The sequence below is a fragment of the Solea senegalensis genome, linkage group LG6 (genome assembly GCF_019176455.1).
Source record: "Solea senegalensis isolate Sse05_10M linkage group LG6, IFAPA_SoseM_1, whole genome shotgun sequence".
Classification (NCBI taxonomy): domain Eukaryota; kingdom Metazoa; phylum Chordata; class Actinopteri; order Pleuronectiformes; family Soleidae; genus Solea; species Solea senegalensis.
The window spans coordinates 1,214,756-1,241,366 of record NC_058026.1 but is presented as its reverse complement, the minus strand read 5'-3'; the positions used below and the strand labels follow the sequence as shown (position 1 = coordinate 1,241,366).

The window sequence follows — 26,611 nt, the reverse complement described above, 5'->3', positions numbered from 1 at the left end:
GCTGGGTTAAACCAAGCATCTCCTCAGTGCTGCTACGAGCTTCACTATGTTTCACACATGACATGATAGTTTACATCTCGGCCGTCCTCGGCCTTCTTCCTATGTCGCCACTGTGCGAGCTTTAATAGAACATTTTAAACAAGTCCTTCTCACTTCTCTGAAGCACAATTTGAATTAAAAAACAATGCATCTTAACACAAAAATTACGATAGGAAAAAAAGAATGATTTGACACTTGAGTTACCACTATACGCTTATTCACATTTGATTTCAACATTTGAAATCATCAGTCAGCTATCAAAAGTATAAATGGGTTGAGAAAGAACCCGACATATAAAACACCAGCAGAGTTGAAGCCTTTGGGCTTGTGGGTTTCTCTGTAAATCTACGGTCATTAAGGCACCGTCTATCCAGTATTGCTAAAAGAACAACTAGTTGTCCGACACGAAAAGATGCGTCTACTGTGTGTGAGGACGCACTAAAAAGCTGACACTTGAGGACGAAGTGCAAAACATTCTTAGAAATCAAAAAAACCTAGTGGCCAAGTCAGTAAGTACCAAGCATCCTTTTATAAAGGCTCTGTGTTGATGGCTAATTTGCTCTGTTAGCTGCTAACATGCAAATTGCACACTTGTCCAGGAGAAAGTATACATACACACACACATATATATATATATATATGTGTGTGTGTATATATACATATATACACACACACATATATATATATGCATGTGTGTAAAAAAAATTCAAACGCACAATTTCCAAATGTTTGGTTTCATCTGCTTAATCTCGGTAGCAACTAGAAGAATAAACTGCGAAAGGCTTCAGAAACTCTTCACGTCATCTGATGACGCCGCCATTTTGGGTCAGTGGACAGTCGGCCATTTTGACATTTAATAAAAGTGAATACCTTACAGTTAGCGCAATTTTTCTTGGGAATTTATATCCATTGAAGGCTATTGCAATAAATAACAACTCATAATGGACAGTAGGTGGCAATACAGTCTGAGGTAATAACTAGTTTAAAGGGCTAGTTCAGGTTTTTTGTGGTTGTATGATGTGTTGACACGTCTGTCTGTATCTTACGTACAGAGATAACTACACTCAATGATTATTAGACTCAAACATTGAAATATGCTAATTCTGATATGATCACGTACTCAAGACGGACGGAGCAACATAACAAAGACAAGTTAGTTCCCTGTTTTTATATATGATATGTTTGTAGTCGAGCTACTTTAATCTTTCTGTCTCCTGTGGGTTGGGCTAATCCAAAATACTGAAAACAAGGGGGGTGTTCTCTGTAGACACGCTGTGATCTGTGGAACAGGGGTGCTCTGAAAACACACCCATTAGCACTTGGTACAATCCTTCAGATGAAATCAAATTAACCATGAAATTATGAAAGTATAAAATCAGAATCAGAATTTGAGTCGAACCAGAACGTATGGACTGATTAATGGACCAGTCGACCGCGAGTTTTGTGAATCAGAGGGAATGGGGTATAATGTGAAAATACCTCATACAACCACAACTGTCCCTTTAATATTGAAATGCCACTGACCACACAGTGAAAAGTGACAGTATATTTATGCTTTACATAATAAGTGCCTATGATAGAAGAAGGCGGGGTGAACAGAAAAAGGAAGACAAAATATGAAGGAAGACAGGCGAGGTTGAAAGATCGAGCAGAAAACTGATCCGGGAAAAACTCTGGTTCAAGCCACGGAGGACAATCCATGACGCCAACACTGCACCTGCAGGGTGCAGCAGGAACTGCAGCTCCGCCTTCATGAGCAGCCCCATTGGTCTTATTAACATAATAGTGCAATTTAAGAAGAGACCACAGAAATTGTGCTCTCTGAAAGCTGCCTACACACATAAACCTATTAAAAGAACTTCTGGTATAAAGAATTACAAATAATAATAATAATAATAATAATAATAATAATAATAATAATAAAAAAAACATAAAAAACTTCACCTTGACGTTTCAGTCCATCTTGTTATACATTCATAAACGAGGGAAAAAGACGTTTTTAAGTCGTCTCACTTGTCTTCAGTTCTTCAAGAAGGCGTGTGATGCCTGATATCTTCATCTGAGCGGCTCCTGTGTGTTTGACCTTTCACCCATTCTTGTCTCCGCCCTTTTCTCCAGCAGCCTGAAACACAATGACACAAGTTTCTACACAAACACTAACCTGCGTCCATACGAACCATAAAGTCATAGAAAAAGAGCAGTTAGAAAAGAAACCTCGGCTAAAAGATCTGATGTCTTTTGTGTAATAAAATGAATATAAGTAGTAAAATTCTTCTTCTTAAATGACTAATTGAACTAAAATGAAGTACTGTATGAGCGGCTGCCCTGAGGATTGGCCCTCTGATGGCCCTCACTACCCAGGGCCCGCGTAGGCAGAGGGCCCATGAATATGGTGTTTTTATTTCGACTGAACTTCTCCAATTCATTGAGGTCATAATTGATTTCAAATATATTGATAACATCAACTGAGAGAATTAACTGTGTGTCACTGTCACATTCTGGGGGGCCCCCACTGGGAGGCGCAAAATGGTTTAGTCCACCTACAAGTGTAACGTCAGTGAGCCCAGATTGAATAACCTGAGGACGAGCTGTCTTCAGACATCAGAAAAAGAACCAATTCAAGTCAATGTTGTCGTCCACTGACAGACAGCTGCTGCTGATGTTTGTATGCTAACGCTAAACCTTTAGCTTAGTAAAGACCACACACACACACACACACACACACACACACACACACACGGTATGATTTGCCACATCAGAGTGAACTTAATCATTTTCATCTGAACAACGTATTTAAAATGATTCCTGTGATATTTGTGTCAGGACAATGATCATGTGACTCACATGTAATATTGCACCTCTTGCTATTTGAAAATTGCAGTAAGCCGTATTAGAATTTTGATCATTTGTTCACACACACACACACGTCTTTACATACATGCATACATACATTACACTGCAGGTCAGAGATCTGCGGCTCACTTTCAAAGACGCATCTACACTGTTGAACACTTGGCTACGGACATGAAAACGGTTAAAAGGCTGAAACAGAAGTCAAACGGGTCATTTAAGAGATAAAAAGAGATAAAAGGCATGAATCCATGAAGCCGTCGTCCTTCACTGCACTGGTCATAAGAGCGTCATGTGATCATGTGTCCACCTGTTTTTACCTCATTCTCCACATTCATGAGGACACATTTCAGATTTATCTCCACAGACGAATGAGGCTTGAAACTGATCTGAGGATATTTGAAGCATCTGATTTGTGCCACATATGAGGAGCAAACATCTGAACTGCAGTGAAAATGCACAATTTAACATTTGTCTGCTTCACTAAATCATCGTGACAAAATGTTAATTATGTTCTTATTTAGAGGAAAGAAGACACTGTGTGTGTGTTTATAGTTCACATCAAAATGCACTTTTTGTCTTCTTATATGTTGTTGAGTCAAAGTCATGATTGATTTATTATTGCATATTTATGAAGTCACAGAAAGTCTTTTGAACTTTGACCTATTTCCAAATGTCACAAATGTAATCCGATTAAAACAACAGGTTGTGATATAAGACACATTCTTACAGCCTCCGTATAGTTAGTTTTTATTAATCCCCTTAGGGAAAGTATTCCTCTGCATTTTGACCCATCCTAGAATTAGGAGCATTGGGGGTTGGGTACCTTGCTCAGGGGTACCCCAGCCCTTTTTGGCCGGGTGGGGATTTGAACCGGCGACCCTCCGGTTACAAGACAAGTTCCCTTTCCCCTTGGCCACAGGCTGCCCAAGTATAGACGTTTATGTTCACAGATGAAAGTCACACTGTGGCACAACAAACTCAATCATCAATCATTTTCAAAGCTCTCTGTTTCTGCCATAAGACGAGGAACTAAAATGGAGACAGCAGAGTAATAACAGAGTAATAACCGAGTAATAACCGAGTAATAACCGCGTAATAACAGAGTAATAACAGAGTAATAACAGAGTAATAACCGAGTTGCTCACCCCGGGCTTGTGCAGCGCGCCGTCCTGCAGACCAAAGAGGCCGCCGCCCTGGTTTCCCTGCAGGGGTGAGGCGATGGCCGACGACAGCAGGTTGGGTGAGTTTGGGGTGGAGGCGAGCGCTCCGGTCAGCGTGAGGCGCTGCAGCTCCCTCTGTCTCTGCTGCTGCAGCATCTGACACACGACCAGCTGCTGCTCCTGGTGGAAGAGCAGGATATTCAGGACATTTAAAGCGACACCATCACACCCTTCCCACTTTATTTTACTATTAGAAATGAGCTTGAGTTTTTAGCTCACAGGGACACAGGAGCTGCAGGTCTACTGCTGCCTCACGACATATGTTTGTGTCACTCGGGTTAAAACAGAATTAAGGATTTGAAACACTTAAAATATCACATTTTAATTTACTGATGGGGCAGCAGTGGATCAACAACTCCTGTGTCATGTGATGTAGAGTTGCTGCTTTTCTCTCTGGAGTTTGGTTCAGTTAATAAAGCGACACAAACGTTGGTTTCCATGGTGAGGAGAGCGTCTCACAGCAGCTGAGCCTTTTCTGCACCAGACACACGGACGGACAACAGAAAGCCTCGCACTATGCTGCAGGTTCAGAGGGATTAAGATCTTAAATTACAAAAGGCAGCTTCTTAAGTGGCGGCTTGTGGTGCAGTTTTACAGCAGTCGGCATCTGTGATGATGCATCAACAGTGTTACCACCAACTTTCAATGGAAAACAGCTAAAGCCGGCCTGAAAAGTCAGTAGATATCAGCAGAAGTTGCACTTGCATGTTGCCAGATTTGGATGTGCCTGTTGATTACAGTCCTCTGACTTTACTTAAACGTAAACTGGTTGATCAGATGTAAAGTTAAACACAGCACAAGACCTTCATTATTTTTCATTCTCACACAACAATGAGAAAATGATGAATATCAGGGAGAAGGAAACAATCTATCGTCACAGACACTTGGATGAACGACACAGAAACTGGTTCTGTGCGGTTACAGTACTTCTGTTGACACATTTTAAGAGGCGGGGCAATGATGGCGTCCACTGTTACACGCTCTGCATCTGCAGTGATTGTTCTTGGGATCTTTGTCAGATGTGACTGTGCTCTGACAGATGTGTGACTGTGCTCTGACAGATGTGTGACTGTGTTCTGACAGATGTGTGACTGTGCTCTGACAGATGTGACTGTGTTCTGACAGATGTGTGACTGTGCTCTGACAGATGTGACTGTGCTCTGACAGATGTGTGACTGTGTTCTGACAGATGTGTGACTGTGCTCTGACAGATGTGTGACTGTGTTCTGACAGATGTGTGACTGTGCTCTGACAGATGTGACTGTGCTCTGACAGATGTGTGACTGTGTTCTGACAGATGTGTGACTGTGCTCTGACAGATGTGTGACTGTGTTCTGACAGATGTGTGACAGATGTGACTGTGCTCTGACAGATGTGTGACTGTCTGACAGATGTGTGACTGTGCTCTGACAGATGTGTGACTGTGTTCTGACAGATGTGTGACTGTGCTCTGACAGATGTGTGACTGTGTTCTGACAGATGTGTGACTGTGCTCTGACAGATGTGTGACTGCTCTGACAGATGTGTGACTGTGTTCTGACAGATGTGTGACTGTGTTCTGACAGATGTGTGACTGCTCTGACAGATGTGACTGTGTTCTGACAGATGTGACTGTGCTCTGACAGATGTGACTGTGCTCTGACAGATGTGTGACTGTGCTCTGACAGATGTGTGACTGTGCTCTGACAGATGTGACTGTGTTCTGACAGATGTGTGACTGTGCTCTGACAGATGTGTGACTGTGCTCTGACAGATGTGTGACTGCTCTGACAGATGTGTGACTGTGTTCTGACAGATGTGACTGTGTTCTGACAGATGTGTGACTGCTCTGACAGATGTGACTGTGTTCTGACAGATGTGACTGTGCTCTGACAGATGTGACTGTCTGACAGATGTGACTGTGCTCTGACAGATGTGACTGTGTTCTGACAGATGTGTGACTGTGCTCTGACAGATGTGTGACTGTGCTCTGACAGCAGTGAGTAAATGCATTTCCTACATCACACAGGAAACAGGTGAGCTTCCATATTTAGCACGGTGCAGTCACAGTGTCCGCCCTTCACCAATCTGCAAGTCAAATAAGGAACTAAAGATTTGCTGTCGCTGACGAACTGAAGACTTCATGTTGTATTTATCCTCAAAGACACAAGACAGAATTCTCTGATTAACTGACATTATTTGGAACATCGCTCTCGTCAAAGTGACATGATTTCACTCCACATCCATAAAACTGTAGAGTGTAAATAAATAAATAAATAAATAAATAAAAATAGAGAGCTGTTTATTACAGGAGTGAAGTTCTGTGAGGTGAGGAACTGCTGGAGCTGCTGCTGCTCAAGAAGAAACTGCTTCTGCTGCTCTGAGAGGAGAGACGACCTGAAACAAGACACAACAACACAAAATCAGCGTTGTCAATGTTAACACACACACACACACACACACACACACCCTTGACCTCTTTCCTTTTCCTGCACTAAGTGTCAGTTTTGTATCCAAAATTCAGATATTGTTGGTTTTGACAAAATGTTGTTGTGGAGAGTCAAAGTGCAGACCAGAGTTCTGGGGAACCAGGGTTCTGGGTACGTACGGGCTCACACTCTTGGGGAGCTGGAAACCTTGTGCCAGTGCCTGTGGGTTGAGTGGTGGAGGTTGCGGCCTCAGAGCGGGGAGTGTGGGCTGAGGCGGGTTCTGCACAGGAGATTGGATCACACCGTTCAGACTCCCCAGTACACTGTTCATACTCAGCTGAGGACTTCCTGCCAGAGACGCCATCAGCCCGCCCACCGCCGGCAGGGAGGAGCCGCCGGCCTGACCCATGCTCCCCACACTCAGACCGTTCAGCACGGGCTGGCTGAAGGAGGCGGGGCTCTGCTGAGGAGGAGGAGTACTGTGGAAGGAGAGGGACGAGCTACTGCGGGAAGGACTTCCAGAGTGAAGCTCCTGGAACAAACATATGAGAGTTTAGCTCTTGAGCTCTTGTTTTTGATGGAAATCCAGTGTTTACTGCGTCATTTCTTCAATTTTCCATGATGGAAACACAGCAATACACAGATGGATGTAAAGTGAGGTCAGAAGGACGGTACAGGGGTCTCACCTCAGACGAGGTAATGAAGGAGGTGTCATTCAGGAAGCAGCTTTTGGACAGAGGGCTCTTATTGGCGCTAAGGGGGTCTAAGGAAGAGAGAGAGGGACACAAGATGAACGCTGTCCATGTGACACCGTGTTGTATAATATGATCTTAAACTCAAATGACCTCGAGGACTAGTCTGTGTCCAGTCTGGTCAAGAAGGAGTGGGCAGTATGAGCGTAACATTATAACACAATATTCAACTGTGATATCGCAATAAAGATATCCATGATGATATTGTGTAAGTAAGAGTAAATAAAAGTCTTTGTTTTGATATGGAATGATTTAAACGACACAATAAAAACATATTTACTGTTAAAATAACAGAAATTAAAAAAAGAATCAAAAATGAGGTAAATAATCACATTAAAAGACCAAACACATTGAACTGAATACACTTCATGAAGTGATAATTAGAAATGAAAGGTCTAAAGGTGTTAAAGAAATTGAAGTTATTATTATTATTATTATTATTATTATGATTACAATAAATATATCAAAAGCCACATTCTCATCACAACGTGATATTAAGTGTCGGGCCACATGAAATCGATCGGAGTGCCAAATGTGGTAGGCGAGCCACAAGTTCGAGACCATTACTTTCCACAAACCACAGTCTCATGAATGGTTCTACAAATAACACTCAACACGCTGCAGCAGGAGGAGGAGATGAGGTGTGTGAGACACAAACAGCTGTGAACAATCTGACCTTGGATGGACGACAGGAAGTTGATCTGGGCTGAGGTGTGTAAGGAGCCCTGGACAGAGTGGAAGTGCTGAGGAAACGGCACGGCCAGCTCCGTGTTGAGAACCTGCAGCCGCTCCTTCTTGGCCGTCAGGCTGAGGATCTGGTCCTGGAGACGCTGGTTCTCCTGCTGCAGCGAGTGAAGCGACTGCAGCATCTCGACAACTGGACGCACAGAGACGGGAGATATGACGTTAGGAACCAAATCTGTTCATTTACTGGTCGTGAATACTTGTTTGTTTATAAGTAGTTTATAATTATCAAGACTTAACAAAAGAGATGAAAAATACAGGGTCAGAGATACATCACGACACCTGTCTAACTGAAGAAACAGGCAAAAGTGCAGGATTTCTCTATTTCTTCACAACAAAGAGAACAAAGTGCATATATACAGTATATCTATATATCTATATATCTATATATAGATATATACTGTACACACACTCAGAAACCTGCACTGAGCTTTACTTCAGTCCACTTGAAACAAACCCAGGTGTTTTCAGTTATTCTGAATGATGAGGAAAATACACGAGGCCACTAAACCACTGCTTTTAAAGTTCTTTGTGTAAACTATATGAACGACATGGTGACTTCAACCACCAGATACAGCAGCACGTGTTCAGTGCATGTGGAGGGTGTGCTCTTCACACGTGTTGGAACATTCACACGTTCACACCATCATGTTGACTTTCTCCTCCTCACACATTCTGTTGCCTGAAAACAGTTTCTCTTCAGTTTTCTGAATCACGATACGCGATCATCGAGATCATCACACGGACGATACATCACCATATTTGTCTAACTGAAGAAAAGAAAAAGTTTAATCACAACACAGTGAACAAAGGTCGTTAAGTCCATGTATTGAACGTGGATGGAGCATCTGTTAGCTTAGCTTTCTCCACCATTATCCCGCTGTGAACGCCCTCTTCTTCAGCCACGAAACTTCTGCGCCAGTTTCTCTCAATCACCTAAATGTGTTAATTAACATGTGACTTTTTCACCATTTTGGTTTCATGTTATCGACATATTGTTGCTCTCTGTCGCCCTCTTTCTCTGTCAGTGGTACTGCAGCCTCACAGCAGCTGTGTGCTCTTCTTCTCTACATCATTTTTGTGTGTGTAACATTATCAGGATAACGACGTCTCAGGTCGCTAACAACCCGAAGACAGGGGCAGTTACTCACGAGTGAACAAATCATGAATAAAACGGACGGTTTTTATCACCACGGCTGCGGCGCATCATCGAGAGATACGTTTAGACGCAACTAAAACATCCTGAACACAAGACTGGAGAGAAACCACATGTTTGTGTGAACATGAACACCTCAGCGCCAGGGTTTGGTCAAATTGGCGTGAAGTTGGCGTGAAGTTGGCGTGAAGTTGGCGTGTAGAACTGTATTTGAATCATGTCGTGTGCAACAGTTAGACTGTCTTCACACTGTTGACTCACTGTTGACTCCCATCTCTCCGTTGCTGTGTTTCTCCAGCAGCAGCTCGATGTGGGAGCTGGCTGCAGGGACGTTCTCAGGGTGAGCTCGGACTCCTGCTCCCAGTCCGTCTCTCGGGTCAAACAGAAGAGGAAGACAGCTCATGGGAGACCTGCGTGGAGGAGGAGGAAGAGGAGGAGGAGGAGACAACAGGGAGTCAGAAAACAGGGAGAAGTCACTGCTGCTACCAAGAGAGGAAATTAACCAACAAGACTCGTATGGGCTGTTTTTCCTGATCCACCCATCTGCCACGTTCCTGTTGTTTCCCGTTGATTTTGTTTTGTTCTTTTCAAAAACCTTGGATGACAGTGAAGACGTGACACTTACTGTGAGGAAAGACTCTCTCTCGGCGAGTTCCCCTGACACGGGAAGCGACAGTCATCCATGTCGGACTCTGAAAACCAAGACAAGGAGTCATGAACTTCAATCAGGGTTCCCACACCTTAGTTGATATCAAATTAAGGACTTTAACCACATAATCACAGGATCACAGGATCACAGGATCACAGGATCACATGGTCACAGGATCACAGGATCACATTATCACATGATCACAGGATCACATGGTCACAGGGTCACATGATCACAGGATCACATGATCACAGGATCACGTCACATGATCACAGGTCATCACATGATCACATGATCACATGATCACAGGGTCACATGTTCATCCGCGGATCACAGGGTCGATCCTCACGGATCACAGGATGATGATCATGATCACAGGTCACATGGTCACAGGGTCACACACAGGGTCACGGTCACAGATCACAGGGTCACATGATCATGATCACAGAATCACAGAATCACATGATCACATGATGGTCACATGATCACGCGGATCACAGGATCAGGATCGGGATGATCACATGATCACAGGATCACATGATCACAGGATCACATGATCACATGATCACATGATCACATGATCATCACAGGATCACATGATCACAGGTCACAGAATCACATGATCACAGGGATCACATAACCATAATCACAGGATCACAGGGTCACATGATCACAGGATCACAGGATCACATGATCACATGATCACAGGATCACAGGATCACATGATCACATGATCACAGGGTCACATGATCACAGGGTCACATGATCACAGGATCACGTGATCACATGATCACAGGGTCACAGGATCACATGATCACAGGGTCACATATCACAGGATCACAGGATCACGGATCACACAGGGTCATGATGATCATGATCACGCGGATCACAGGGTCACATGATCACAGGATCACATGATCACAGGATCACATGATCACATGGTCACATCACTGATCAGGATCACATGATCACATGGGGTCACACATGATCACATGATCACATGATCACATGATGATCGGTCACATGATGATCACAGGATCACATGATCAGGATGGGTCACAGGGTCACAGGGATCACACATGGTCACATGATCACAGGGTCACAGAATCATGATCACAGGTCACATGATCAGGATCACATGATCACATGGTGGTCAGAATCACATGATCATGATCACATGATCACGATCACATGATCATGATCACAGGATCACATGATCATCACAGGATCAGGGTCACAGGATCATCACATGATCATGATCACATGATCACAGGGTCACATGATCACATGATCACATGATCACAGGGTGATCAGAATCATGATCACATGATCACAGGATCACAGGATCCGATCACAGGATCACAGGGTCACAGGATCACATGATCACATGATCACAGGGTCACATGGTCACATGGTCACAGGATCTTCCTCTCACCTGGCAGTGAGGTCTGGGCTTGGCTCAGTAGTGGCGGCAGTGTCTGGGCTGTGGAGAGACAGCTGGTGAAAGGCTGAGACGAGGTCATGCTGTAGGTGCTGCTGGAACCTGGATGGACCTGTGACACAATGAACATCATTTAAATATCATTTCAATTATGTTTCTTTAAACTATGTTAAGTAAGACTTCAGCCTAATGTTATATTTGAATTTCAAGTAGTGTACATATATTAGCCAAAATGTTTCCCACAGTCTTTAAATCAATAGAAATATGTATTTATATATAAAGTAATTGAGCTTTTCTTTCATTTCTGTTTGCCTTTGAAAATAATCGTGTATAATAAACTTTTAAACGCTCCGCTGTACTCAGTAAAATGTGAAGACTGTTGCTCATCTGTTGCTGGTCCTGTGAATATGAATATGAGTGGAAACAGGTTACAGAAACTCTGGAGTGCCTTTACTTTGAAAGGGGTACAGGATGTGTTGTTTCTGCTCTGTACCATGTGACAGATGTCTTCTCAGTCGGTGTCACACTTAATAATACTTAATAATAAGCAACCTTAAAAAAGCTGGAATACAAAGTGATTTCACAAAGATAACCAAGAGGATCAGTCACTTCATCAGTCATTGACCAGAAGCTCAAGATCGCTACGACACCACACTATTACCTGATGTGATTACATATATAATCACATCATACAACCTCCCACTCTCACACTCTCACACTCACACACTCTCACACTCACACTCTCACACACACTCACTCACACACTCACACTCACACACTCACACACTCTCACACTCACACACTCACACACACCTCACACTCACACACACACACTCACACTCCTCACACTCTCACACCTCACACACTCACTCTCACACTCTCACACTCTCACACTCTCACACTCACACACTCACACCTCACACCACACACACTCACACTCACACACTCACACACTCACACTCTCACACTCACCTCACACTCTCACACTCTCACACCTCACACTCACACTCACCACTCACACTCTCACACACTCTCACACTCACACTCACACACTCTCACACACACACTCACACTCACACACTCACTCTCACACACCTCACACTCACACTCTCTCACACTCTCACACTCTCACACACTCCTCACACTCACACACTCACACCACACACCACACTCACACTCACACACTCTCACACTGACTGTGATCTCACACTCCTCTCACACTCTCACACTCTCACAGTAATCCATCCCCATACTGCATGTTTTTGAACTGTGGGAGGAAACGGGAGAAGTCGGATAATGAAGAGTTAAATATACCGTGTGAAGTACCTGTGTGTTTGTGACGGCGTTGACCGACGGAAGAGACAGCGAGGAGACATGGGATGGGAGGAGTCCTGAGGAGAGAGGGGTGCTACACATGCCCCCTCCCAGAGACAAGGAGGTGCTACACAACCCCCCACCCAGGGACAGAGGGGGGCTACACACCCCCCCACCCAGTGTGAGAGGGTCCTTGAGGCTGGAGTAGAGACCTGAGAGAGCAGAGGGACAAAGTCATCTCTTTATGTTTATACAGAATCATTGTGCAACTCAAATAGTTCAAACTCTTGCAAATCTACAGCACATTTAGTCCAGTGTTTAAGAGTGAAGGGGAATTATTTCCTTTTGATTGAGATGGATAATAAAATAATTGAGATGTTTGAGCACTGATGTTCAGACATGGAGGAGCGTCGTGCACATGCTTGTTATAAATATCCTTCCACTTAACTCATCACAGACTCCAGGACTTTCTTCACTGTTCACATCACTGCTCACATGCTGCATCACACAACTTCACCAGTAGATGGTGCTAAACCCTACACACTGTACCTTTAAACACTTTGTAACTTATGGTCTCCATTTCCTGCCTCACACATTAAACAGTATGTAGTTAATAATCTGTTTTTGTTAAGTGGAACTCAGCCTTTCTCCTTGTTACGGATGTAATTTAGCAAAGTGTTGTAATATTTACACATGAATGTGAAATGAATGACTGAATTCCATCTGTCTTCTACACTAGGGTCGCGCTGGTTAAATGAAAATGAATCACACTGAAGTCCCTCACACATGAATCCTGTGAGAATCAAGGCAAATGTAGAACAGTGCAAACACAAACCATAATCCAGGACGATACTGTATATGTCAGCTCTCTTCAGATTAAATAACTCAACATTGTGAACATGTCAGAACAAACAGTGTGTGATGATGACACACTCTCTCTCGTTGTCCTCACGCTCGCTGAGCTGCACATCAGCTGCTGACGCTGACACATGTAATGGAAACTTTTCAGAGCGACACAGACACAGTTTTTCTTCACACACAGGAAGCTGGGGAGCTACCACACACACACACACACACACACGCACGCACGCGCGCGCACGCACACACACACACACAGCACACACACACACACACACACACAGACGTGACAGACGTTCTGAGCGTTTTATGTTTCATTTCTGGTCACAATTGTATCAAATGTTGGGAAACAGACGTTTATGTTTCTTCCACGTGTGTAATCATCTGTAATCTGTAATCCCTGACCTCACTGCCATTCCAAGGAGAAATGGGTGGGATTTGTTTGTGCTACTGAGCCAGATTTAACTCCGGCTTTACAAAAGTGAACCATCGTGTGAATTTCCTGGAAATTCTTTCTGTCACAACCTGACACAGTCGCACACAGTCGCAGTCACACAGTCGCACACAGTCACATACAGTCACACACAGTCACACACAGTCACACAGTCGCACACAGTCACATACAGTCGCAGTCACACAGTCACACAGTCGTCACACAGTCGCACAGTCACACAGTCACACACAGTCACACAGTCGCAGTCACACATACAGTCGCAGTCACAGTCACACACAGTCACACAGTCACATACACACACACACACACACACAGTCACACAGTCACACACAGTCACATACAGTCGCACACAGTCACATACAGTCACACACAGTCACACACACAGTCGCAGTCACAGTCAGTCGCACACAGTCACACACAGTCAGTCACAGTCATACAGTCACACACAGTCGCAGTCACACAGTCGCAGACACAGTCACAGTCACATTCAGCAACACAGTTCACACAGCAGTCGCAGTCACACACGTCACGCAGTCACACAGTCACACAGTCGCAGTCACGTCGCCAGTCAGTCACACAAGTCACACACAGTCACACACACAGTCATACACAGTCGCACAAAGTCACACACACAGTCACAGTCACAGTCACACACACTCACACACACAGTCACATACACACACACACACACACAGAGTCACACAGTCACACACAGTCACACAGCGCAGTCACACACAGTCACACAGTCACATAGTCACAGTGCACAGTCACACAGTCACATAGTCACAGTCGCAGTCACACAGTCACACACAGTCACAGTACAGTCACACACACAGTCACACACAGTCACACACAGTCCACAGTCATACACAGTCTACAGTCACACACAGTCACAGTCACACAGCACACAGTCACACACAGTCGCACAGTCCACACACACAGTCGCACACAGTCACAGTCACACACAGTCACAGTCACACAGTCGCACACACTTACAGAAACTCACCAGAGCCAAGCAGTGAGTGACCACGACCTGTGGAGAAACTGCCCACAGAGGAGGTGAACGACAATGAGGTGGAGGAGGAGGAGGAGGAGGAAGAGGTAGGAGGTAGCGTGGTGGGGAAGACGGGGTGTGGGATGGAGGATGGGCTTGTGTAGAGCGAGGAGGTTAAGGCTGGAGGAGGTGGAGGAGGAGGTGCTGCTGCTGCTGCGTGCTGATGGTGGTGGTGAAGTTCCTCTTCCCTCCTCTCTCGGTTCTTGCTGCCCCGCGGGCGCCCAGGGCCGTGGCGACTCTTCTTGTTGCCACGGTGCCTCCTCTCTCTGGGCAGTGGAGGAGGGGGCGTGGCCTTGTCCTCCACATCGGCCTCCTCGAGGACAGGTGGCCGACTCAGTTGAGACGGCTTGCAGAGTGACTTGGAGGGTTTGTAGTCCCCTGAGGAGGAGGAGGAGGAGATCTTGCGGATCTTAGTGCTGCTGCCGAGTCCTGATGAGGAGGTGATACGCATGATGGACCCGAACGTAGAGATGGTGACTTTGTTCTCGAAGGGGCTGGAGTTGTCCTCTGACCTGTCATGACCTTGTGATGCTGCCAGTGGACCATCAGCAGGAGTCAAAGCTGGAGGCTTGTGGTATTTACTGTCCTCCTCCTCTTCATCCTTGTCCTCCTCCTCCTCATCCTTGTCCTCCTCTTCCTCGTTCTCCTGGACCGCTGGCCTCCGGTGACGCTCCTTGCGCTCCTCTCCACTGTGGTCAGGTTCACGCTCCAGACGTGACGAAGACGAGAACTGATGGAAATCCTGAGCTGAAGACAAGGAGCCACCTCCAAGAGAAGAACATGCACAAACATCACAATCCAACTGTTGTCAGCTGTGACGACGCGATCGCGAGCGTGACGACGCGATCGCAGACACGACCGTGTCGTCACAGAGAAGAACATGCACAAACATCATTTTCCATTATACAGTTTGATAGTACGTCCTGCATGGGCGGAGCACAGACTCTGTCACAGTCACAGAAATACAAGTGAACGTCGTCACGCTCGCGCTCGCGTCAAACTTCGTCCGATCACCTGTTTCCAGACAGAATCTAACGACGACGCGTTCTTCTGTGACGACAGACACACTTACCAGTGTTGAAGGGACTGGAGGAGCAGGAGGAGGAGGAGCAGCTCTTGCCAGTGCTCCCTGTCTTTTTACTGCGATGACCATGAGTGTGTGAGCTTAGCTTCTTGGATTTTCCCTCATTGTCTTTGTTGCCATGGTGACTGGAGGAGATCTGTAAACACAGAGATGCTGAACGAGGATTCTTCACAATGTCGGACTCTAAATCTGAATTGAAGAATTACCTTTTCTATGCTCGTTGTCACTGATGAGCTCAGTCTGTCAGACGACTTCTTGTGACGCTCTTTTTGCCGAATCTTGTCTTTATGACTCTGAAACACACAAATGTAAAACATGATTCTCACACACAACAATAATAATAATCATCAAATAATATAATACATAATAGAACTCCTTTTCAACCAAACATATGACATCTAATGAAAATGAGTTTACACTGTTCTGACATTTAAGTATTTACACAAATAACAACACTGATCAACAATCAGAAACAAACAAATGTCAACACCACAATCCCGTCTTACCTTCCTCTGCCTGTGATGGTGGTGTTTGTCCTGTGAAGGAGAGGTAGAGCGCCCCCTGGGATGAGTGAAGGACGTACTTGTATTTTCACTAGAACGCAACTTTTTCTGCTGTTAAGGAAAAACAAACAAACAAACAAACAGACAGACAGAAAAACAAACAGACAGACAGAAAAACAAACAAACAGAAAAACAAACAAACAGACAGACAAAAAACAAACAAACAGACAGAAAAACAAACAAACAGAAAAACAAACAAACAGACAGACAAAAAACAAACAAACAGACAAACAAACAAACAAACAAGGACGTGAATATGTTGTTTCATAATCAGAAGTTTCCAGAACACTGTGGAGCATTTTGACGAGAGCAAATATTATTTGTTCTCAGTCACTTGATTCTTTCATCCAACGGTTGATGTTTTTTTTAAGTTGTGATAGAAATAATAAAATGTTCTGTCACACGTTCATTAGCATCTATAGTGATCATCAATGAATGAGTTGAGAGGTGAGTCTTGTTTAAGATAAGACTATAAGAAGACATTTGACAACATCATCATTCAAAAACTCTCCTGACAGTTTGTGAAAAGACGGTTTTTTCACCAGTTTGTTGTAGTGATGCTTGCAGTAGCCGCAGTATTTGACGTTGTCAGCTTCTGGTCCTTCCTCTTCACACAGCAGACCAGCCATCTGAGCACTGAACACACAGCATCACAGGGTCAGAGCATGAGATCACACACACAACAGACACACAACAGACACACAACAGACACACAAAGGCTTTAATGTCGGATCAAAGCAGCTTCATTTTACAGAATCTAAGAATGCGACACACAGCACATGTGAGGGAAATAAAGAAAACATGTGATGACACGTGACTACAAGTCAAGCTTCACTGAAAATGTGATGCAGAATGAACACAATTACAAAAAATTAAAATCTTCACTCTCTACAACGCAAGGAGAAACACATCATTCAAGTTCTAAAACTGAAATCACAACATGCCACGACTGCTTTGATGACGCACACATAGTATCTGATGAACCAACGATTGTATTTGCAATAAAAACATTCAGTCTTCATCAGTGATTCGCAGCTCTTGCACCAAAGTGTGGAATTCTCCGTCTCCTCTTCCTCCGCATGTCGTTCTCTTTTTCCAGCAACTGATAAAGCAGCTCCTCTTCGTCCTCGTCATCATTCTTCTCGTTGCCATGATCGCACAATGAAGCTCTCCGCTCACGTGGACCCGTGTGTTTATCCTCATGGTCTTCTTTGGTAAGAATGTGTCCAAACCAGATGGTGAAGTGGGACACACGAGTACACCAGTGTCTCAACAAGGACACTCGTCAGAGACACAATGCATTCATTTGTCCTATACTCGAACCTTAACCATCACAACTGAGACTAAGACACACACACACACACACACACACACACACTTTACATCTTCTTAACACTCACCATGTGACGTGAAAGGCCTGTCTGCAGCCTTGTCTGTTGCAGGTCATGCAGGCTCCACACGCTGCCTTGCTCTCCCTCCCATGGTCCTCACAGATATAACAGGTCTGGAGAAGCAGATGTTATGATTCTTATCATCGTCATCGTCATCATCATCAACGTCATCATCGTCAACGTCATCATCGTTCATCGTCAGTCAGCGTCATCGCCATCATCATCGTCATCATCATCGCAACGTCATCATCGCCAGTCATCGTCATCATCGCCATCATCATCATCGCCAAGCGCCATCATCGTCATCAACGTCATCAACGTCATCATCATCATCATCGCATCATCGTCGTCATCCGTCATCATCGTCGCGTCATTCATCATCATCATCGCGTCATCTCATCATCGTCATCATCATCACAATCGTCCCGTCATCATCATCACAATCATCGTCATCTTCATCACAATCACCATCATCATCAACGTCATCACAATCATCGCCATCAACATCATCATCATCACATCAATCACCATCATCATCATCATCATCATCATCAATCATCGTCATCATCATCATCACAATCATCGTCATCATCATCAACGCATCATCACAATCATCATCATCAACGTCATCAACGCATCATTCATTATCATCATCATCATCATCACAATCATCATCATCATCATCAATCATCATCATCGCATCATCATCATCATCAACGTCATCATCATTCATCATCATCATCATCCATCATCACAATCATCATCAAGCGCATCATCATCATCACAATCATCGTCATCATCATCAAGCGTTATTATCACAATCATCATCGCATCATCATCACAATCCACGTCAATCATCACAATCATCGTCATTATCATCATCGCAATCATCGTCATCATCACAATCATCATCATCACAATCATCATCGGCATCACCATCATCGCGTCATCATCGTCAACATCACAATCATCGTCATCTTCATCACAATCACCATCATCAACGCATCATCACAATCACCATCATCGTCATCATCATCATCAATCATCATCAACAACGCCATCATCGCTCATGTCATCATCACATCATCACCATCACATCATCATCGTCATCAACGCATCATCATCATCACATCACCATCATCATCATCGTCGTCATCATCATCATCATCATCAATCATCATCATCATCACAATCATCGTCACATCATCGCATCATCACAATCATCGTCATCATCATCCGTTATCACAATCAACGCCATCATCATCACAATCATCATCATCATCAATCCATCGTCATCATCATAGTCATCATCGTCATCATCATCACAATCATCACCATCATCATCGTCATCATCATCACAATCATCATCATCATCACAATCATCGTCATCATCATCATCATCACAATCATCGTCATCATCACAATCATCGTCATCATCACAATCGTCGTCATCGTTGTGTGTTGTGTTGCGTTCAATGTCGCCGTTTGTTGTCTTTGCACCGGAGCAATGTTGTGCTACACATCTCACTGACACGCACACACCATGTCTACCACAGCCTGACTGCAGCATGATGAGAAACAGCTGTACATCCATGTTCTGGCACAGTTCTGGCACAGCCGGACTGGACTGGACTCTGTTTTCAGTCAGAGAGACAGTACCTGGTGCTTTTGTTAGCACCTGTTGAACTGCTGGTCACTGATTGGTCAGAGAGTGCCGTCACTGGAAGAGTCATGAGCGCGACGCCCGGCGACACGAGGACAGAGAAGTCTGGTGAACGCCGGTGATCGTGAGCTGCATCACAACCCGTTACTTCCATTTATTCATATTTATGTGCTGTTGTGAGTCTTCAATAAAGTTTAACATTACTGTAACTTAATGATCATAATGTGGTGAACAGTGAGGGAGATGAACGAGAATGATGAGGACAAACACAACTGTTAACCAGATGTTGTGTGTGTGTGTGTGGGGGGGGTGGGGCTTACATCAAAGCTGTGCATTTGCTTTCAAAACATAGTTTTATTGTATCTTATACATTTTAAAGCTGATTTCCTTGTTTGACACCAATGCTCCTTATTCATATTCTTAATAAACTCAGTTTATTTTTGACTGTAAAGAAGTTGGATGTTTATATTAAAGTGCAGGAGGTGAAAAGCAAACATGTTGATCCATCATGTGCAGTCAGGATTTTTAAAGCTGGGATTCTCACATCTTGTAAGCATCAGGCTTCATTGTCCTGAAACTATGCACACAGTACTGTAAATGCGCACACACACACACACACACACACACACACACACACAGTGAGTGGGGTTGACTGGTGGTGGGAGGGGGGAGGGGCTGAGGAGGCCTAGCAACAGGTGCGGGACAAAGGAACAGTGGGCTCTTTACCTTTCTTCACTCGGCCTTTTCTCTCTCTCCCATTCCCCCCCCTCTCCCCCACGTCATCCTCCAATCCACACATCTCAGCTCTCCCTGTTCCCCTCAGAGGATGCTGGGTATGTGACGAAGACCAGAGAGGCAACCCAGCGTGTTAAAGAAAAGAAAGAAAGAAGGAAGGAAGGAAAGAAAGAAAAGAAAAGAAAGAAAGAAAGAAAGAAAGAAAGAAAGAAAGAAAGAAGGAAAGGGAAGAAGTGGCTTCTTGGGTTTTCGCTGTCCAGAACTTCAGGCAGCAGAATGTGGATGAACGGCTCTGCATGTGATTTACTGTCACTGACACAGTAACATGAAACCAAGCATGCCGTCATGAGCATACACAGCTTTCAAAAGTTTAGTGCTGAACTCACGACTTCTGTTCCACACACTCTGCAAACTCTGTCAGTGTCTACAGGTAAATAATAAGACGGTCACGAGACAGATGATGTGTGTACAGTTACACACAGTTACACACAGTTACACACAGTTACACACAGTTACACACAGTTACACACAAGAGCATTTCTGTCTGTCAGAGACTTTAACAAAGGAAACAAATCCAGCACAAAGAAAGATTAGGTGACAGCATTAAAAATGTTAATTCCTTGACATAATGAGTTAGTTTAATGGTTTGTGCTCATTTTCAAGCTTCATTTTATTGTTTTACAGCTTTATAGTATTCATCTATGCAGATGATGAACTCCTCTTCACATTCTCTCTCTCTCTCCCCCTCCTCTCTGTCCTTCCTTCCTTCCTTCCTTCAGCTGACTCCTTCTCCCTCATGCATCCCAACTGTGCCACAGACACCTTCCTCTCTCCTCTGTCCTCCTCTCTTGACTGTCTCTGTCCTCTTAGTTCACGGCGGGTTCGTAAGTCCTGTCCAGCCTTGTGTGTGTGTGTGTGTGTGTGTGTGTGTGTGTGTGTGTGTGTGTGTGTGTGTGTGTGTGTGTGTGCGTGCTGAGAGAGCCACGATACGGGCAGCAGAAAGGAAATGGAGGACGAGCTGCTTTTCTATCCTTCTCTTCTCTCCACCTTCACTGCCTCTATCTCAATCCTTCCATCAGACTAAAATTCAATCCTTCTTTCCTCGATCTTCTCTAACCTCTCTACCTGGCACCAGGTACTATTTTTAGTGACTATTTTATGACTCCGCCCACGTTAAGTAAGAACTTTTTTGTAGTGGAGATGCGACCTAATCGTGTCGCGTCTACTACTTCACAAAAAAGTAGATTGGCTGTTGTTTCGTCTCTCTCCTCTGTGCTCATCCTCTTGGACCTTTCTGCAGCGTCTGACACAGTTCACCACCAGACCCTGACTTCCTCCCTTCAAGAACTAGGTGTCTCAGACTCTGCACATCTAACCCTGTAGCTGCTGGCATCCGCTTCAAGACTCTAGTTTGTCTTACTTGAAGCTCTTACTTACTTCTAGCTCTTGTTAAATGCACTTATTGTAAGTGTCTTTGGATCAAAGCGTCTGCTAAATGACATGTGATGTAATGTAATGCATGAAACACACACAGCAGTGTTGAAATTGTGATGTTCTCAAACCAAAATGATTATAGATTTAATGTTTTCGTTGTTCTCTGGAGCAAAGACAAGAAATGCACAATTGTAAAATACAACATTTAAACATTTAAGAGGCTGAAAAAATACAGCCTATTTTAAATATATAAAGAAACTAAGAGGTGAGGCTCTAAGTAGAGTTGTTCCGATTCCAATACCGGTATCGGAAATGCCTCCGATACTGTGGGCATCGGTATCGGCGAGTACTGGAGTCCATGCATCGATCCGATACCACGTAATTTATTAGCGCTTAGCGTTAGCTCTGACACGGTTCTTCTTTGCCGCTCTTGAAACAGTTTCACTGTGCTGTTTTAGAGGTGTGAAGAAGAACTGATCACCCGACACCTGTAGACAAGGAGCCAACATTAGCTCATCATGTCGGTGGTTTGGCAGTATTTACCAGTTAGCTCTGTTAGCGTTGTTCGCTGCGCTAGCTCCGTTAGCGCGCCTACAGTCAAACTGGAGCGGCCCGTTTATTAAACGAATAGAGCAGCGCGACAACTAACCAGCGTACCTGTACCTGCGTATGTATGCCTCTGTTTTTAAAGTTTAGCGTCACTTCAGAGACTCATTTTAACAATCTGGAGTCAAGTAAAAATGATGTCACACATGTCCTTTCCCGGTCAGTTGTCATGGAAACATGAAGCTCGGCCAGTGCTGCGTTGTTTGGACCAGAGTCAAAACAAACGTACAAGCTGAAAAACGAAATAACATATCACTGGTAAAAATAAATGTCTTTGTTCATGTTTTACAGAGGGTTTAACCTGAGCCACCAATGATAATCATATCACAGTCATGCAGGTGTAGTATGATAGATATTTCTTTATAACACACTGGTATCGGTATCGGTACTCTGTATCGGCCGATACCCACAGCACACGTATCGGTATCGGTAAGGAAAAAATGGAATCAGAACATCTCTAGCTGTGTGTGTGTGTGTGTGTGTGGGGGGGGTGGGGTCCATACAGTGTAGAGCTCCACAATATCAGGAAATACATGTTTTTTTGTCAATGTATATTTTGTGAAGACTTTGTGAACAAGATCGTAAAGTGTTGAATCGTAACAAAGACAAGAGAAAACTAAACCTTATGGCTGCTGTTGTACTTTACTCTGCACAGCAAGAGCGTGTTAGCGTACCAGTACTATTTTTAGTATCTGATACCAGGTACTAAAAATAGTACTGGTACCAGTACTATTTTTAGTACCTGCTCAGACGAGGTTCCAAACACGTGAGTCGATAACGATGTGATGATTGGTCAGACTGCCGTCACAGAGGACGAGACGTCCCACATAGAACAGAACTTGACAGAAATCAAGCCGAACAACGTTGAACTGTAGATCAGTTAAAACTACTCAACAATCCTAAAAACACGGGTTAATCCCCGACAACTACGTGGAAATCTCAATTCAACAGCTTTATTTATCCCCGGTTTGCAGCGTCAGTCACACAAAACGTACAAGAAACTGACAACAAAGAGGACGACCATGGAGAAGGGACAAGGATGTTGTGAAGGAGGACATGAGGACAGAAACAGAAGACGAAACAAGGTCTCAAACTTGTGGCCCCACACTCCATTCAATGAGGCCCATCCCTTAAAATAACAATAATAATAATAATAATAATAATAATAACATTTTTTTAAAAACGTGTCGACACTCGTCACTTTGTCGTGAACAGGGAGCAATATTTTTTTTTATTATAATAATAATAATGATAATAATAATAATAATAATAATAATAATGATGATGATAATAATAATAATACTGATAATAATGATAATAATAATAATACTGATAATAATAATAATAATAATGATAATAATGATAATAATAACGATAACAATAATAATAATGATAACAATAATAATGATAATAATAATAATGATGACGATAATAATAATAACAATAATAACTAAGTTATATGAATCACTTCTAAATGTATGTATCTTATATATGAGCATGTTTTATTACGGTCGTCTATCTGTTATTGTTCATTTTTTATTTCAATTTACGACATCATTTTTTTTCATTGTGAATTGTGTACAATTCAACATCATAACAAACACATTTACTTAGTGAAACATCATCGTGAATATCTTTATTGTGTTATCATGATTATGAGTTCATTAACCTTCTTTTCCCAGAGAGAGTGCGCGGTGTGCGCGCAGCGCAGGTGCGTGGCGCGCGGTGTGTGCGCGTGTGTGTGTGTGTGAGTACCTTGATGTATCGCTCGTGTGGGACATACTGCAGGATGATGGGCTCCATGGTGAGGACGTTGGCAAACTGCACCTCAGGGATGTAGAGCGCACACACGACGTGGGCCCAGCCTGATGACACAGAACAAGAGTGGATGAGTGACGCCTTCATGTTTGTGTGAGGAGCCTGTTCTTGTGCCTGAGGGACGCACCGCCGCTGTCCGTCCTCTTGAGGGCTCCATCTTTGTGGGGGCACAGTTCACACCTCTGGAAGGGCAGAAGAAGAAGCAGCAGAGAGTTTAGAGGGGCAGATGCAGCAGAATGGTGCATGAGCAGGTGTCGCGTGGCCTATTTTGGCTCCGTGTACTCACCACGCGCGCCGCCCTCTCCTGTGACTCGCACTTCCGACAGAACCACGGGCCGGTGGGCACCTGGACGATGCCGTAACATGCTGACACACACACACACACACACACACACACACACACACACACACACACACACACTGAAATCATCTGCAGTCACCTCACGTTAATTATGGGTTGATGCTGATTTTTAAAAACCAGAGCAGCTGATAATATTCAGCCTTTTTATTTCCTGTTTGTCCGTTTAATGACACACTGTGTTTTCAATATGAAGAAACATTAAATACACAAAACAGGTCATTATCGGCCGATTATTAAAAAGTTATAGAAAAATATGAAACCAGCTCCAAAATCAGCAAAAGTGAGTCAAAAGAGTCAAATAAAACATCTCATATAAACCAGTTTCATATGTGAACAGTGTAAACACCAAGACACAAGGCCCCGAGATCAAGATATAAATCCAATCAAACAAAACCAGATCTGAATCACTTCAACAGAAACAGAATCCTGTCAGTTCTAATTCAGGCCACTTTCAAATGTAAACAGTGTAAACAGAACGTCACATGGTCACGAGTGGGACCTAAATCCAATTTATGATCCCAAAAACAGGTCTGAATCACATCTACAGAACCGCTTCAGTGTGCTAATGTGAACACAGATGTATAATCTGACCGGATCCACTTTAACATGTGGTCAGTGTGAACAGCACAAATCACACTGAATCTGACTCTTGGACCACATATGAAAGTGGTCTAGAGGTTCCGGTTCCATTTGAAGAAAGAAAACATTAGTGAGTGACATATTCTGCCGTGTTACCGTGTTGCCATGGTGACACCATGGAACCAACCGGCGATTATCTGTCGCAAAACCACACCACGACTCTCTCCGTGTGCCGTTAAGTGAACCGGGCCAGACACGGACCATCCCGGTCCGGTGTCACCGTGCGTGTTTAATCGCGAGTGGAAACAACACACACACACACACAGCACGCCTCCCTACCCCTCCCACCCACACACACACACACACAGACGCACGTACACATAGAAAACACCAGCAGCAGCGGCGGAGGCGGCGGCTCCTCCTCCGCCGCCTCCGCCGCCTCCTCCGCCTGCTGCCGCCACCGCTGCTGCCCCGGTAATGAGCGGCTAACGGCGGCTAAGACGTGACGTTACCTTGGTGAACGGCGACGTTACAGCCGTGTCCATCACAGTAGACCAGCGGGTTCTCCGCCCAGCCTCGCTCGTCTGAACACACGCAGCAGCCTCCGACCATTTCCCGCATGCTGCTCCCGCATGAAGAATTGTAGTTTCCTCTCCCGGCAAACGGCTCACACTTCACGGGCTCGTCAAGTGTTCACCCGCCGCTCCGCACCGCCGCGCCGGGCATAGTCACAGGCCGCGTCCGTGGCGCAGTTTGACCGCAGCGGAGAGACCAAATCTCGGCGTGGGATTCGCTGCTGCTGCTGCTGCTGCTGCTACGTTTTTTCCGTGATGTCCTCCCTCGTCCCCATAGAAGCGATGCAGTGCGCATGTGCAGACCTGTTCTGGGTCAGAAGGAAGAAAACTCACAATAACAAAGGTGGAAACTTCACGTTGGGACATAAACACACTTTCACTGGTTTGATTTAAAGAATAATAAAATACATCTTAACGAAGACACACACACACACACACACACACACACGAGCGTCACTGTGACAATTTCATTCGATTATTAAAACATGTGGATGAACCAGACAAAACCTCTGGCAACACTGATCCTCCAACGACTCAACAGCGCCACATTCAGGGTCTCCACAGAACAGCAAGTTACAAGCGATTACACCATCCACCTCATCACCAGAGCTGAGCATGCAGAAGAAAACTCTACTGAATTAGACTGTGATGTAATATCATATAATATCATATCATATAATATCATATCATATCATATCATATCATATGATATCATATCATATCATATAAGATCATATAATATAATATAATATATTATATTATAATATAATATAATATAATATCATATCATATCATATCATATCATATCATATAATATAATATATTATAATATAATATAATATCTTATAATATAATATAAT

At 44.0% G+C, this 26,611-nt stretch overlaps 1 protein-coding gene across 2 annotated transcripts; it reads right to left on the bottom strand.

Annotated features, from left to right (window-relative positions):
* Positions 1 to 1,372: 1,372 nt before the first annotated feature.
* LOC122770725 (protein AF-17-like) lies at positions 1,373 to 26,235 on the bottom strand. 2 transcript variants are annotated; one of them, XM_044027788.1, is made up of 20 exons: positions 25,689 to 26,235; positions 24,523 to 24,602; positions 24,364 to 24,418; positions 24,174 to 24,283; positions 17,990 to 18,093; positions 17,132 to 17,225; positions 16,533 to 16,640; positions 16,233 to 16,319; positions 16,015 to 16,162; positions 14,895 to 15,707; positions 12,589 to 12,788; positions 11,257 to 11,374; positions 9,798 to 9,864; positions 9,434 to 9,582; positions 7,949 to 8,149; positions 7,207 to 7,283; positions 6,700 to 7,052; positions 6,401 to 6,488; positions 4,038 to 4,232; positions 1,373 to 2,161 (listed from the first exon to the last, which is right to left on the bottom strand). In XM_044027788.1, exons 1-20 carry the CDS (start codon positions 25,795 to 25,797, stop codon positions 2,126 to 2,128), a joined length of 3,192 nt encoding a protein of 1,063 aa, XP_043883723.1. In that variant the 5' UTR covers positions 25,798 to 26,235; the 3' UTR covers positions 1,373 to 2,125. The 2 variants fall into 2 exon arrangements, with proteins under 2 accessions (XP_043883723.1, XP_043883724.1); XM_044027789.1 differs by having other exon boundaries at positions 16,533 to 16,637.
* Positions 26,236 to 26,611: the final 376 nt, after the last annotated feature.